The 14,613-nt window shown below is 35.9% G+C and overlaps 2 protein-coding genes across 3 annotated transcripts; one reads left to right on the top strand and one right to left on the bottom strand.

The window, feature by feature from the left end:
• The first annotated feature begins 3,678 nt into the window (after window positions 1–3,678).
• LOC130812555 (UDP-xylose transporter 3-like) lies at window positions 3,679–8,340 on the top strand. 2 transcript variants are annotated; one of them, XM_057678068.1, is made up of 8 exons: window positions 3,679–3,911; window positions 4,043–4,312; window positions 5,897–6,081; window positions 6,522–6,589; window positions 6,830–6,962; window positions 7,169–7,330; window positions 7,419–7,694; window positions 7,961–8,340. In XM_057678068.1, exons 2-8 carry the CDS (start codon window positions 4,192–4,194, stop codon window positions 8,075–8,077), a joined length of 1,062 nt encoding a protein of 353 aa, XP_057534051.1. In that variant the 5' UTR covers window positions 3,679–3,911; window positions 4,043–4,191; the 3' UTR covers window positions 8,078–8,340. The 2 variants fall into 2 exon arrangements, with proteins under 2 accessions (XP_057534051.1, XP_057534050.1); XM_057678067.1 differs by having other exon boundaries at window positions 3,679–3,939.
• Window positions 8,341–9,718: 1,378 nt separating this feature from the next.
• On the bottom strand, window positions 9,719–10,556 carry LOC130812554 (zinc finger BED domain-containing protein RICESLEEPER 2-like). The gene is made up of 2 exons (XM_057678066.1): window positions 9,992–10,556; window positions 9,719–9,900 (listed from the first exon to the last, which is right to left on the bottom strand). The coding sequence occupies exons 1-2, from the start codon at window positions 10,551–10,553 to the stop codon at window positions 9,821–9,823; spliced, it is 642 nt and encodes a 213-aa protein (XP_057534049.1). The 5' UTR covers window positions 10,554–10,556; the 3' UTR covers window positions 9,719–9,820.
• Between the last annotated feature and the right edge of the window lie 4,057 nt (window positions 10,557–14,613).

Genomic DNA, 14,613 nt, shown 5'->3' with positions numbered 1-14,613 from the left:
GCTTCGAGTTGTTCACTGCATTTCATATTCCTCTTTGCATCTTGCTGCCTGCTGCCGGTTTTAGCTTAAAAAAAAAATTTCTTCACTCTCATTTACTTCAAATTTACAATTCCTCTCATTCAACTAAACTAATCAACTACATTCCCATCTTCTCCTTGTGTATAAGTTCATTTTCATCCTCATTTAAGGTATGAGTAAAACCCTAATTTTTTTTCAATATGCAAATTGTTTTTTTGTTCATTATTGTTTTCAGTTCAAGTTATAAATACGTTGATTGTTTGTTACATTCTCTTGTTTTCATGATCTAAGCTTACATTTTACACATTTGTAGTTGAATTTTAGGATTTGGTTTGTATGCATATAAAGTGTTTGATGAAATGCTTCAATGAAAGTTTATTACTTTGTAGGGTGAGTTTAATGGGTTTTAGTATATATTCATGGTATTTTTAGCTTTTATATTTGAAATGAACTTTTTAATAAGTGTTCTAATACCTTAGTATCACAAATTCTTGTATTCAAATTTACACTTCCCTTACTCACAATCAACAATTAAGTGTATGTGAAATCACATGAAAAACATGTTTGTATTTGCAGAATATGGATCATTATCCCGTTATAGTGTATTGGGGTGGGGAACTAAGTTATACTGGATCCGATGTTGGGTATAATGGAGGATTAAATACAGTGATGTTTATCCATCGTCAAAATATGACTTTTGAGGTGTTTGTTAGCTAAGTCTATGATGTTTATGTTGAATTGGTTGCAAATTTGGATAATGCGAGGGAAGTCATGATTTTTATAACACTTATGTACGTAACAGCGATCATGGCGATGCCGGGCCCGGTTGATCCATCAGTGCTTACGCTTCAGGCGACACACAGAAGCGTAGCTGCATGGGAGGGCTCCACTGCCCAATTGGTTACTCGGCAGCACTACCAGGCGAGTACATTACAGTGGGAGGTGGATGACAGGGTATGAGAGGTAGTCGAACTAGCTGGTTTCAGATACATTCATAGGTTGTTGGGCGGGGGCTTAAAGCTCGATCGAGCTCTTATCACTGCATTGGTGGAGAGGTGGAGGCTGAAGACTCATACCTTCCACCTCACAGTTGGCGAGGCAACGATCATGTTGCAAGATGTGGCAGTTAGAATGGGACTGCCCATTGAAGGACAAGCAGTGATAGGTCATGGAGAGGGAAATTGGCCAGCATTAGTTCATGAGCTACTAGGGGTTTGGCCTGAAAACCCTCAAGGCCCCACATAGCCGAAGATCATCGTTGGATCGTCATTGAAGCTGACTTGGCTCCGACAGCATTTTAGCGCGCTTGAGGATGACGCGGATGATGTGACGGTTGATAGATATGCGCGAGCTTACATCTTGTACCTGTTTGGATGCATCTTGTTTCCAGACAAGAGCGGCGACTCGGTACAGTTGATCTATCTCCCGATTCGACCCGAGCACATTCATATAGGGAGGCCCATTATTCGGACGATTCAAACCGATGGGCAACATGATCAAGAAGATGACGCAGATGATTTTGAACCGGTGTTAGGGTCACAGCATTGGCGCAGGATGGATCCTTTAGCAGTAAGGTAGCAACACTCAATTCACTATTCAAATTCATAATTTCACTATTTTATGATACATGAAAATGTTAAACAATGTTTATTTGTTTGCAGCTGGCTTCGCGTATATCTTTCGAGATCCCACTCCCCACATACTCTCGTCTACTACAAAGACGCACTTGATCGACAACGGGACGAGCAGGTTATTAACATTTACTATTTGTATTAGTTATGAATAAATTGTATGTATTACTGATCATATTGTTTTCTATTACAGATGACATGGCAGCCTTACACAGCGGCTAAGATCGACGCTCTGCCGCACATATGTACATCGGGCCACGAGATTTGGAGATCGCGTTGTCCACTTATTTGCTTTGACATCGTCGAGCTACATCTCCCGGATCGTGTCATGCGACAATTCGGTTTGGAGCAGGTCATTCCGCAAGCCTGTGACACCCAACCTCAACTACATGCGATCGATCGGAGGACTGGGGACAAGAACTACCTCGTACGACATAGATCGCATGTAGATGCGTGGAATGACCGAGCATCTACATTGGTTCGAGGAGATAACTTCACAGGTCATAGCTCTGCTATGTACATGAGTTGGTACAGGCGTATCTCCATATTACGCCTAACGAACACTACATTTGCGCAGCCAGGATCACATTACCATCCGACAACTACGTTACTGGTACGTCTTCTTTCAACACTCTTTCAACATAGTAATAGTTTTATGTGACTCTTTTAACAGTTTAATGATAACAAACAGGCTGAGCGCATCCGATCGGTGCTCATACAATGCAATGACACGATTCAAGGGGCCGCTACATCGCCAGTTGATGTGGGGTATCGTCTATGTTCTCAGACCCTAGGCTCCATTAACGCGTCGTTGACCGATGCATTGAGTCAGGCGGGTTATGAGTACCTTATACCGACTCCACCCGTCATTGGCGAGGTAGATGACGCATTCCACACTCCTTCTCCACGGAGTTTAGCCCACCGAGGTAGCTCTTCCGGAGGATCCAGTTCTCGATCCACAAGAGGTCGCCAGTGTTCATCTACTCAAGGTCGGTCTTCAAGTTCGCCATCGACATCCGGTACTATGTCGCCATTCGTTCCTCCAGCTTCCATCACCACTCCTCCTCCACATCCATCGCCTCCGCAAAGGATCATCACATATCAGCGTGCTACTCAACGACGAGCTCCTGCTCTTAATGTCATTGCGGAGGTTGACGAGTTCACACCATCATCATCCACCGGTGCGCAAAACAAAAGGGGCCGGGGGTTGTAGTTTAGATAACTTTGTATATTCTTATATGATTTGAACTTCTTGTATGACTTTCCATGATTGTAATATATCTTCGCATTATTTTCATAATTAATTTTTTCATATCAAGCTGGTTCGTAATTGATTATTATGGAATAGATGGTATTGAACTAGTTTAATGCAGGTTGCGTTCACTATTTAGGGGAAATGAAAAAAAAAATAAATATTTGCAGGCTACAAGAAAACTGCCACATGAAGTGACGGTTTTCAGGGACCAAACCGCCATTTCATGTGGCGGTTCCTTGGTAAACCGCCACTTCATGTGGCGGTTTGGTGCTTAAAGTGAACCACCATCTCAAGTGGCGGTTTTGTCTGAAAAATTAAAAAAAAAAAAATTTCCACGTGGACGGTATTGTGGGAAATACTTTCCCACATAATACAAAGTGAGAATTATTTTTTTTTAGCAATATTATGGGAAAACTTTCTTATTAGGTTAGTCTAAAAGTTAAATTCTATTTTTAAAACAAAATTTGAAATAATATAATAAAAAAGTAAAATTTTTAAAATAAAATATAATAAATGAAAAATTTAACGAAATAAACTTAAATAAAAAATAATTAATAAAGATAAATTTAAATAATTTATAAAAAAAAATAAAAAAAGATCACATATACATCCATGTTTATAGTTAATAGGACAATAGCTATGTAGAAATTTACTGGATAAAAATTAATTTTAATACTTATCATAATAAACTGAAATTAATTCGATCCAAAATAAAATATAAGTGGAATCAAGATGATCACTTTCTTACAATATTAAAGTCACCGACAACGTATTAGATTTTTTAAGGATATATGTGCCGAAATCTTTTTGTATTCTCAATTTCAATTAGAAATAAATGAAAATAAAATGATGTAATCCTAATTCATACAGTAGAAATGGAGTGTAGTTCTATACCAGTAAGACTGCATAATTGATTTTACTATTCCTGTTCCGTATCACAAATTTCTTTCACAGAAACCAGAATACAAATCTTTGTATTTTGTATTCAGTGATTCCAATTTTTACAGGCACACCGCACAATCTCTCTCCTCCCCTGTACCTTCAAACATCTTTACCCTACATTTATTTGTTTCCTACTATTTCTCTGCATATTCAGAATCTGATTTTCTTTCTTGCTTTTCTTTTTTTTGAATTACAGATCTAGGGTTATACCCATCTCAATTCACAGATTGTTTTGCCCAAAATGCAATCCTAATGCAATTCACAGATTGGATAAAATTTATGACAAATGAGGGATGAATAGGAAAAGGGTTTCAGAGATTTGATTATTGTTCAAGAAAGTGAAAAATGGGTGAAAATCAAAGGTTCCAGCTTGGAACCATTGGTGCATTATGTTTATCAGTGGTTTCATCAGTTTCCATTGTTATTTGTAATAAAGCTCTGATCAGTACACTTGGATTCACTTTTGGTTAGTACCCATGTTCTTTTTTCGTTCCTTTGTGTTTTTTATTTATCTTAAAAATGTGTTTGTAGGGGAAAGAGCTTTGATCTGTATGTGGGTCTTGTATATATATTTGTGGTTCGTGTATAGGCTTTTTTTTTTTATTGTTCCCCTATACATTGATGTTATAGGGTGAAAATTGAGTAGAAAACTTGTATGATTTGCATTTGGATGCGGACACATTTTAGTGTTGGAGTTTGTTAGAGTATATAACCTATGGAGGAATGTAGTATTTCATGGGAAATTAGGGATAAATGAAAATGGAGATGTTTAGAACAATTGTAGAGGATTTGCCACTATATGGAGGAATGTAGTATTTTATTCTTGGTTTGTTTGCTGCTTATAAAGTTAAAACCCTTGAATTTGTCAGTATATAGAGCATGAGCATGATGATCTAGGAATTGTGGGTGTGGTCTCTAATAATGTATGGGCGTGCTAATTCATGTCCGATAAATGTTTGTCAAAGATTATAAATTCTCGGAGCATTTGCTTGTAGTAAACTTGAGTTCAGTATGAATTCTAAGTCAATAATTGTCCTTGAAATTCTGAAGCAGAAAAAAACTAAGGCTGATTTTCTAGACATTTGAATAGAGTTTTAGAATATTTATTGGTTATATGATGTGATTCGATAACTAGTGGAGGGAATGGAAGGATGTGAAAAAACTGAGGGAAAATGTGATGGAATCAGAAAGGGACTAAGGGAGGGAGAAGTGAGCTTCTGTTTTCATTCCGAATCTATTTGAATTTTTAAATGATTAGATCTATTAATTCGGAAAGGATTCCAAATACGTAGTTAGTTTGTGGCTTATTAATTGTTGAAAAGGAAGAATGACTTTACCCTTCCCCTTTGATAACTTAAAACGAAAACATGAAGTGAATAAGACACTGAAATGAAAAGAACCTAAACCAACCAAGTTCTAGACTTTTCTGCATCATGGAATCACTCAAACAGACTTTGAAGTCCATGATTCCATGTTGTTGAATTTGTCGGTTAGCCTTTCTTTCACTTGGATGTAAGGAGTTGGAATAAGGGTTAGGAAGTAATAACCTTCTTCTGAGATAAAGGTGTTTAGATTGAAAAGTGATGGATTGATACTTACGGTGGAATTCAGTCTGTTATCGTAAATGTCTTTCATCACTTATTACTGTTGTTGCAATTAATTAGTTTGAATGTGGGTTAGTCCGGAGAGAAGGCCTTAAAGGGATGATAGTATCTTGACTTTTTTAGAGAGATTACAGGGTAGACAAGCTATGCATGTTTGCAAGTTATTAGTTGGTTTCCCATTGAAGGCTTTTGAAGAGAATAAGTGAATAACTAAAGGGCAAAGTTCTAGTGTAAGCATAGTCCAATAGTTGTAGCAAAGTGGACTAGGAACGACAGAATAACAATAAGTGTGCCCAGGAAATAGTGTAGATAAACTCATTAGAAGGTATTATGCACTATAGAACCTGAAAGATCTTTACCACCACTTGTAATTTCATTAATTTCCCGTGCCTTGCATTTTTATATCAATAAAAACGTTGTAACTATTCATTTTGTTGGACTTGCAGCCACTACCTTGACCAGTTGGCACCTTCTAGTCACATTTTGTTCGCTTCATGTTGCACTATGGTTGAAAATGTTTGAACATAAGCCTTTTGATCCAAGAGCGGTGATGGGATTTGGCATATTGAATGGAATATCAATTGGACTATTAAATCTTAGCTTGGGATTCAATTCTGTTGGTTTTTACCAGGTACTTTTCTGATCTTTCGAAATGTTCTAGACCTAAGTATCTGGCTCTCTGGCTGTAGATTATATTTTCCCCCCAGATGCCTAGATATTGTTTTCTTGAGAATACTAGTCCTCTTTGAGCGTTCTACAAATAAACTAAAACATCAAAAAAAGAGTTGGAGCTCTATCTTTTGCATCATTAAACCAATTCTCCTTACCATTTGTGTCTAATTCAGTTACCCAATACGATATCCGAGTTCATCTATTGGTCTTGGTTCACAAAGCTTGCAGATTTGCAGCAGGTCATCTCTTTGGAGGCCTGATTCTTTGTGAATTGTTTGTAATTAATCCTTCCGACATACAAAATGCTTATAATTGTATTGTTTGCCTCCTTTTTCTTGCATTGTTTCTGATCATGTTTAGTTCAAATTTTTTATACTCAATCTTTTTTGTGTACTGCAGATGACAAAACTGGCCATTATTCCATGCACTGTCCTTTTGGAGACACTCTTCTTTATGAAGAAATTCAGGTCAGGGGTTAAATTTTGCCTAGTGCTGTTGCTTTACGCTTACTGCTCTGTTTTTACTTTACATCAGATAGTACATTTAAGCCAAAATTGTTAACTTAACCTAGAGCTATTTCATTAATTATGCCTTTTAGAGTCCTATCATTAAAACCCGACTTCATCAAGACCTTGATTTTCCTTGGGTTGCTCTAGTACTCTTGACACAGTATTATAAATCTAATGCTTCTATAATTCATATTGCAGTCGGAGTATCCAGTTTTCACTGGGCATCCTTCTTTTAGGGGTCGGCATTGCTACCATAACTGATTTGCAGCTCAATCTCCTGGGTTCTGTTTTGTCACTGCTTGCCATTCTGACAACCTGTGTTGCTCAAATTGTATCCTGAAATCTTATTTTTTTGATTTTGATTTGCTGTTGTTTTTATTTGTCATCTCTTAAAGAGAATGGATATTAAATTTCTGATGTCTAGGACACATGCTGATCTCTATTTGAATGTATCTGTACGAACATGTAAGGTACCAAACAGTCTTATATTTGATCATGGGATAGTTTCTTGGTTTGTTAACTTAACCAATCTCTCAGATGACAAATTCCATTCAAAAGAAGTTCAGGGTTTCCTCAACTCAGCTCTTGTATCAGTCCTGCCCTTACCAAGCAATAACTTTGTTTGTTTTTGGCCCATTTCTTGATGGACTTTTAACAAATAAAAATGTTTTTGCTTTTAATTTTACCCCCAAAGTTTTGGTAAGAATAAATTGTTTATAAATATGATTCAGGTACTTAGTCTTGTATGAAACGATTGTACAGCTTATAAGGTTTTCTTTTCTTCCAGGCCTTCATCGTCTTATCCTGCCTGATTTCCATCTCCGTAAATTTCAGCACATTTCTCGTGATTGGGAAAACTTCAGCAGTCACTTATCAGGTTCTTGGACATTTAAAGACATGCTTAGTTTTGGCCTTCGGCTATGTATTACTTCGTGATCCATTCAGTTGGCGCAACATCCTTGGTATTCTTGTTGCTGTTGTTGGAATGATCTCGTACTCTTATCATTGTAATGTAGAAAGCCAGCAACAGAAGGCTTCTGAAGCATCAGCGCAGATTTCCCAGGTTTTTTTTTTTTTTTTTCAAATTCACGACACAACTTTAGTAAACTCGGTTTGCTAGATCTTGCTCCTTGAACTGATTAGCAGTTGGAAAGTTAGTTTTTTGGTTGACTATTAAATTCTATACAAGTTATCTGAAAGTCGAGGGATCTGGTTATTAGACTATTTGGGTATCCCGGTTCATCATTTTGAAACATAATAATTTATATTGAAGCTGCTATGTAGTGTGTACTGATAAGCTTTTTGTACACTACTTAATATCTCTTGCAGGCAAACGAAAAGGATACAGATGCGTTGATTGCAGTGGAAAATGGATCTTCAATCTTGGCTGATGGTGTTGTGCCGAAAGTGCCTGTTTGGAATTCAAGCAAGGACGTGGACGCTTGAGGGTTTGTTTGTTAGCCTTATGCCCGATTCAAGTCCTATATTTTCTGGCTGATGGGTTTCAGTAATGAAGCTGTTGCTGTAAGCAAGTCACTATATTGCACATTTTAGCTTGCTATTTTACTTAAAACTTTATATATAGTTAAGGAAGATCCCTTGTTCATGTAGGCAGTTTTGTTCATTAGCAAATATATGAAATTTGAGAATGATATAGGTATAAACTTTTTGGGAGATATTATTAGATGTTCTTTGACAGTTGGATGATAGACTGATAGTATTTTATGAGTTTTCTATTGTTTTACTGCCTCAATGTCTTCGTTCCTGCTAGTCTGAAAAGTCGGGCATTCTTTGTTGGAGTAAAGAGACTCGAAATGCCAACATTTTTCTCTTCGCCAGTGTAATTACTCCATTATCCCCCTGCAGCGACTTTCAAGTATTGAGCCGTTGTGGGCCGTAAGATTTTCATTCATTTACAATGACACTATTTTACAATGAACGCAAAAAGGTTCTGAAAGTAAACAAATATAGGTCTGTCAATGCCCTTTTTGGGTTCTTCAAACTTATCTCATTCACCAAGCCTTTATCTAATTCCATTCTTACCCGATCACGATGATTATTAGCTCTTGCACGCTGCATGCTGCACGCAGAAACTCGTAGCTTCTAATTTATATGAAGAATTTATTAAGTCATTCAGCTCGTAAAAAGTATTGCGCTTTGTTCTATGAAGAAAAATGACTCTTCTTATGTAGGAGTCATGTGGCTAGTAAAAGAAATAATTACCCACTACATTCTTATTCCTAAGATTAAGGAGAAGCAAGTGGAACTTTAATAAAAGTAAAATAGCCACGGTTACTTTTCTAAAAATAGGCAAGGTAGATTTTTTTTAATTAAACCCATATTGCAAGCCTTTTTATATGGAGAAAAATAAGTTTTCTCCACTTTTGGAAAATGTACGGTTATTTTTCAGATAGTTAAAAAAAAATATTTTTCCAACTAACTTATTAAATTAATGATGCAACAAACTAATTTTAACCAATACATCAACTAAAAATCAGAAAAATATATTCTACAAAATTTTCAGCTGATGTTGATTCTTCCAGACTTCAGTCTTGGGAACAAATCACCGTCTCCATCAACAAGTATCATCAGATCATCAAACTTGGGAACAGTAGACCTTTTGTCTACATTTGACATTTTAAGCGATCTTCCTTATCTAACTTTCTTGGATATATTTGACATATACACAGTTCATGGACCAAGTCATAGGTACTATCATCGATCTTTATCAAGATCGGATATCGACCTGTACACAATCTCTTTTAAGTTTGTGCAATTATATTGGATGTCGACCTGCACACAATCTCTAAAACTCATTTGTTTATAGTAAGTGTAGTCATCATCAAAACTAAGAGAGCCAACATTTATCTTATAATCTATACTGATGATATGTTGTGGCAAAAGAGATGTTTGATGTGAAGTAGACTTGATCAAAATGCAGGCCGGGCCAGGTTGGGAAAACAACCCATTGATACGGGCCGGGCCGGGCCGAAGTGCGGGCCTAAAAGTTCTTGCCCAAACCCATATGCGGGCTTGCATGCCTATGTTATATATTATTTATACATAATTAAAAACACAAATTACAAATAATTGAAATAAACAAATACAATTGTTACATATTATACATAATTTAAAACACAAGTTACAAATAATTCAAATAAACAAATACAAAATAATCAAAATATGTAACTAATTAATGAATTGACAATCGTCATCTTCACGATCTACCTCTTCTTCCTCCTCTTCAGCATTAAAAATGGTAGACCGACCTTGATGCAATATGGAAAAAAAGTGTTAGCATATGAAATAATCAAAATATGTAACTAACTAATTATACATTAAAGCAAAATAATAACTTACCCAAACATAAACCCTTTGCACGTAGCCAATCTTTATAACAAGCAAGAGATTCAATCGTCATTGATGTTAGAGAAGCCCTCCAAGGATTAATCAATTTCTTACCCATACTAAAAGCCGACTCGGAGGGAACATATGATATAGGAATAGCTAGGATGTCACGAGCTAATGCCGCAAGTTGTGGATGTCTAGGTGCTCCACTATTTTTCCACCAACATAACACATCAAGAGGACTCTTATGATCAACATTCTTTTCCTCCAAATAAAGATCAAGTTGTGATTTTTCCACCACACTTTGTTCTTTTTTAGTCATCCAACTGCTATAATTAGCCATCCCATCACTACCAATAGGAACATGCATATTTGTCTCCCCACCAACCTCGCCACTTTGACCAATATCCTCACCATCCACATCCCTATACTCCTTTAGCAAGTCACACAAAATGGCTCTCACTTCCGCCACTTTCTCCTTAGCTATCATTTCTCCATAAAGAACGGTGTAACAATACTCAACAAATTTAAGCTTATAACGAGGGTCCAAAACACAAGCACAAGACAATAACATATTATAATCTGACCAGTACTTGTCAAATTTATTTTGCATTTCTTTTATCATATTAATCAAGAATGAATGAGGACCATTTGCAGTTTCAAGTAGCATGCATTGAATATCCCAAACCCCCTTGAAATAAACATTTGAAGTTGGTGTTGTAGAGGCAAAGAATTCATTAGTGATATTGTAAAAAACCTTTAAAAAGTCACAAATCACCAACACTTTGTGCCATTCATCATCATCAAGTAAATACATTTTTATTTCAATATCCTTTTCCACCACATGATCAATGGCCACCCTAAAATAAAGAGCACGATCAAGCATCAAATAAGTTGAGTTCCACCTAACACAACAATCACCACATATTCTTTTCTTACCATCTAAATGATAAGTTTGTTGAGCAATCTGGTAGAACTTCTTTCTCTTAGGTACCGAATGCCTAAAATGTTTGCCAATTGATCTAATCTTTTCCACAACATCATCAATAAGTCTAAGACCGGCTTGTACAATCAAATTTATGATGTGACAACAACAACGAATTTGGAAAAAGTCACCAGAGAACAAAAGTCTTTTACCATTCCTCACAAGTTGTCTCTTTATTTGACTCACCATTGTATTATTGTAGGTCGCAACTAGCCAGCAGTAGTCGGTTTCCTCCCTCCTAGCAGCAGCTAGGGCTGCCTTTTTGTCCCCCAACAACAGCAGGCTAACACCACATATAGCACCACCACACAGCTTTCTTCCACCATTTTGTGCTCCACACCACCACAACAACCACCTAGTCTTCACTCCTTTTCTAATTGGCTCATTGTAAGCCTCTCAAGTTTAGTCTAAGTAATCTTCCTAATATCTAATTAGAATTTTACTAAGTTTATGAGTTTGATGTTAATTTTGTATGATTGTCATTGAATCTTGTTATGGGTAAGAATTTGATTGATGATTTGAATGTACTTATGAATTAAGTTTTTGAAATATGAATGAAAAGTGTTGAACTTTGTATTATATTCATTGAATCTTTTTGTGGGTAAGAGTGTGTTTGATGAATTTAACATATTTATGACTTAGAGTTTGAAGTACGAATGAAGATAATGGTTGTGTGCTATTTTAATGGTGTCTTCGTTCATGAGTAACTTTATTTGTGTTGAGTGTGGGAGTTTTGTTAGGCATGGTAATCTTAATTGTCCTTGTTGAAGTAAAAGAAATTATTAATGTTGATTACAAGTACTCTTGTTAGGTTATCGTAGTTATAAATAAATAATATTAGTAAGGTTATGAACATAGTGTCAACTTGTTGAGAATTATTAAAGTTACTTGTTATGATGTCTTGATTTTAGTTCTTTCTAACCTTGGAGAATATAATAAATGATATTGCGATGTGATAACCTTAAGATTCGTCCTTGTCGTCATATTAGCACTACATTAACATTGTAAGATTTAAGTGTTAATTGCTATGTTATCTCGAAGTAACATGGATTGATATAACTCAAATTTGGTTGATGTAAAGGAACGATTCACACGATTCGGTTGATTTAGTAGTCCCCTAGGTGAGATCCGACGAGATCACCGTAAGGGGGGTATGAGCATACTTTTGTCATTGGGCGCCGGATGGCCGATACCGCCCCTTGACCGAGGTGTTAACATGCGGGCCTTGCAAAACCCAATATGGTGGCCTCTTCACTGGTTTAGTACCCCGGTGTGTTAGTTTTTCCCAAAGGTAGGACCCAAGAGGGTCAGTTGGAGGGGGTATGAGCTCATACTTTGCCATGGGCGCTGGATGGCCGATAACGCCCTTGGTCGTGTCACTATGCCATGAATAGAGAAAAGATCCACTACCTTTGAATATACTTCGAGGGATTAGTAGTTTGAAAGGGAAATTATGCGTAAATAGAGGTGTTTAGACAGATGAGTAGACTCGTTATTGCCATGCTTTATCGTTGTCTATAATTTTGTTCAATGACTCTAATTGTTATAAGTTCATCGATTACTGACGTGTATGTATTTGTTGTTGTTTGTTCATGACTTCCTATGATGTTCCTGCTATGACACATTTGACTATGGTCATTATGTTGAGTAGCAGGAGGATCATAGCTTGACATGACAGGTATAGGAGCTTCTTTTGCTTTGCATTGCGGGAAAGAGTGGAGTGCGATCGTAGCAATTATGTAGAAGTTGCCTATTGCTTGTAGCTTTTACATTACCTGTAAAGTTTTCTTTTTGGGATTATATAATTCTTTCGTATGGAGCCATGTGACTCTTTGTATGATCCATAGTTCCGCTGCGTAGTTTTTTGGATGTAAAGTAGTGAGAATACTCTTTTAGTATCCGTCAAACCGATGCGTTAACACTTGAACCATGATCCTCGTTGGAGTTGATGTTTGAGGAGCCGACGATGATTCATTCCGTCGTGATATATTTTTGAAAGGCATTAAAGGCCTCAGATTAGTTTAGTTATTTTATTCAATTAATCTTTAGCGTTATTTAAATTATTTTCCCTATTCTTTTTATGTAACACCCGAATTTCCTCCCTTCCTTCACGATTTTTTGTTTCGTTTAAGGAATTGGAAATTCAGGGGTGTTACAGAATACATGTCTCTCATCCATTCCATAAGACAATGAGGTTAAGAGCATTATGTACACATTGGTTTGCAGATCAAGTATTGCTCAAACTGTAAGCGTGGTGAGTAGGTACATGATAAATTCGAAGAAGGCACATTGGTTTGCAGTCAAATGGATTCTTATGATTTGAGAGGTAATTCTAGCACTTGTATTGAGTTTGGTAGGAATAATGACGACTTTGTTGGTTTTATGGACTCTATTTTTGATAGCGATCTTGATGAGTAGAGGTCCATATTGAGGTATGTATTTTGCCTGGGTGGTTTGACTATTAGTTGGATATCGGCTTTGCAAAGACTTGTGGCTTAATTTACAAAGGAGACTAAATAAATGGCTATGACGAAGGGCTTTAAGGAAGCTCTAACATATTGCTAGTTTCATTAGTGAGTTGAAATCGAAAAAGTGTATTCCCATGGTGTATAGTGATAGCCAAAGTGCTATTCACTTGATAATGATTTGAAACTCATTTTACGTGTGGCAAAATTATTGATGTGAAAATTGCGATTTTAAATAAAGTAAATATGCAATAAATGTGAAAATTTTAGACATAAAGGAGGGAGTTATTACTTCTTAAGACTATCACAACATGATCTCAATTCTCAATCCTAGACTTTTTTTTTAGATGAGATGAGACTTTGTACAACACAATTATGCTCATACTACGGACCCTTAAACCAAGCGCGTGGTTACCTATAGACTAATACTTTCAAGTTTCAAGCGTATAAAAAGGAAAAATATTGTGACATAAACAATTGACGGACATTATCGTGGAACATTTGGAAATGTCATAAAGTTTTTGTCAAACTTTTTATTCATGAAATGAAATATTTTTGTCCAAGTTTCAATGAATACTCCCTCTCTCTCCTTGTTAGGTCCATCAAAAGTTAATTCAGTTTATTAATTCAATCTGAACCTAATTTAAATTAAGTTAATTTGAGTTGAGATTTTTAATTTAATTAGTTAAATTGGTCGATTCAGCTTACTTTGTTTGTTGAATGAGTTAGGTTAATGTTAAACTTTTAAAACTAAAATAAACTTATATAACTCATTTAATTATATAAAAAATTTTCATGTCAAATCAATTAATATTACCTAAACTTAATTCATTTAAAATTATCCTAATTTGGTAGTAAATATAAAATTAACAACTTATAAACTAAAAGGCTAAAATTGAGGCCTAAAGAAAAAGATGTATTCAATGTTAAAAACGTTAAATGAAAATAAAAAAACTCTAAACGGACTAAGTGGATCAAAATCATGTTAGCCTGATCTGTTACAGATTAGATAAACGTTGTGATTTTCACCAATTAACCAAACAGGTTAGGTTATGGTCAAGAGGTTTCTAATCCATATATATATGACCTAAATACGAACTTGACTTGACCTAATCTATTTGATAAGTTGTGATACCTCAGATTTATCTTTAAAAAGGATTGATAGACTACTCAAATTAACAAGG

Source organism: Amaranthus tricolor, chromosome 5, assembly GCF_026212465.1.
Source record: "Amaranthus tricolor cultivar Red isolate AtriRed21 chromosome 5, ASM2621246v1, whole genome shotgun sequence".
NCBI lineage: Eukaryota > Viridiplantae > Streptophyta > Magnoliopsida > Caryophyllales > Amaranthaceae > Amaranthus > Amaranthus tricolor.
Note: the sequence above shows the minus strand (reverse complement) of the source record. Positions and strands in the feature narration are given on the sequence as shown.

Coding starts and splice junctions, on each gene's coding strand:
- LOC130812555 (XM_057678068.1), top strand. CDS start 4,192: ATGGGTGAAAATCAAAGGTTCCAGCTTGGAACCATTGGTGCATTATGT. Junction 7,331..7,418: donor ATTTTACCCCCAAAGTTTTG/GTAAGAATAAAT, acceptor CTTTTCTTCCAG/GCCTTCATCGTCTTATCCTG. Junction 7,695..7,960: donor CATCAGCGCAGATTTCCCAG/GTTTTTTTTTTT, acceptor TATCTCTTGCAG/GCAAACGAAAAGGATACAGA.
- LOC130812554 (XM_057678066.1), bottom strand. CDS start 10,553: ATGTTATTGTCTTGTGCTTGTGTTTTGGACCCTCGTTATAAGCTTAAA. Junction 9,901..9,991: donor TGCAAAGGGTTTATGTTTGG/GTAAGTTATTAT, acceptor TATTGCATCAAG/GTCGGTCTACCATTTTTAAT.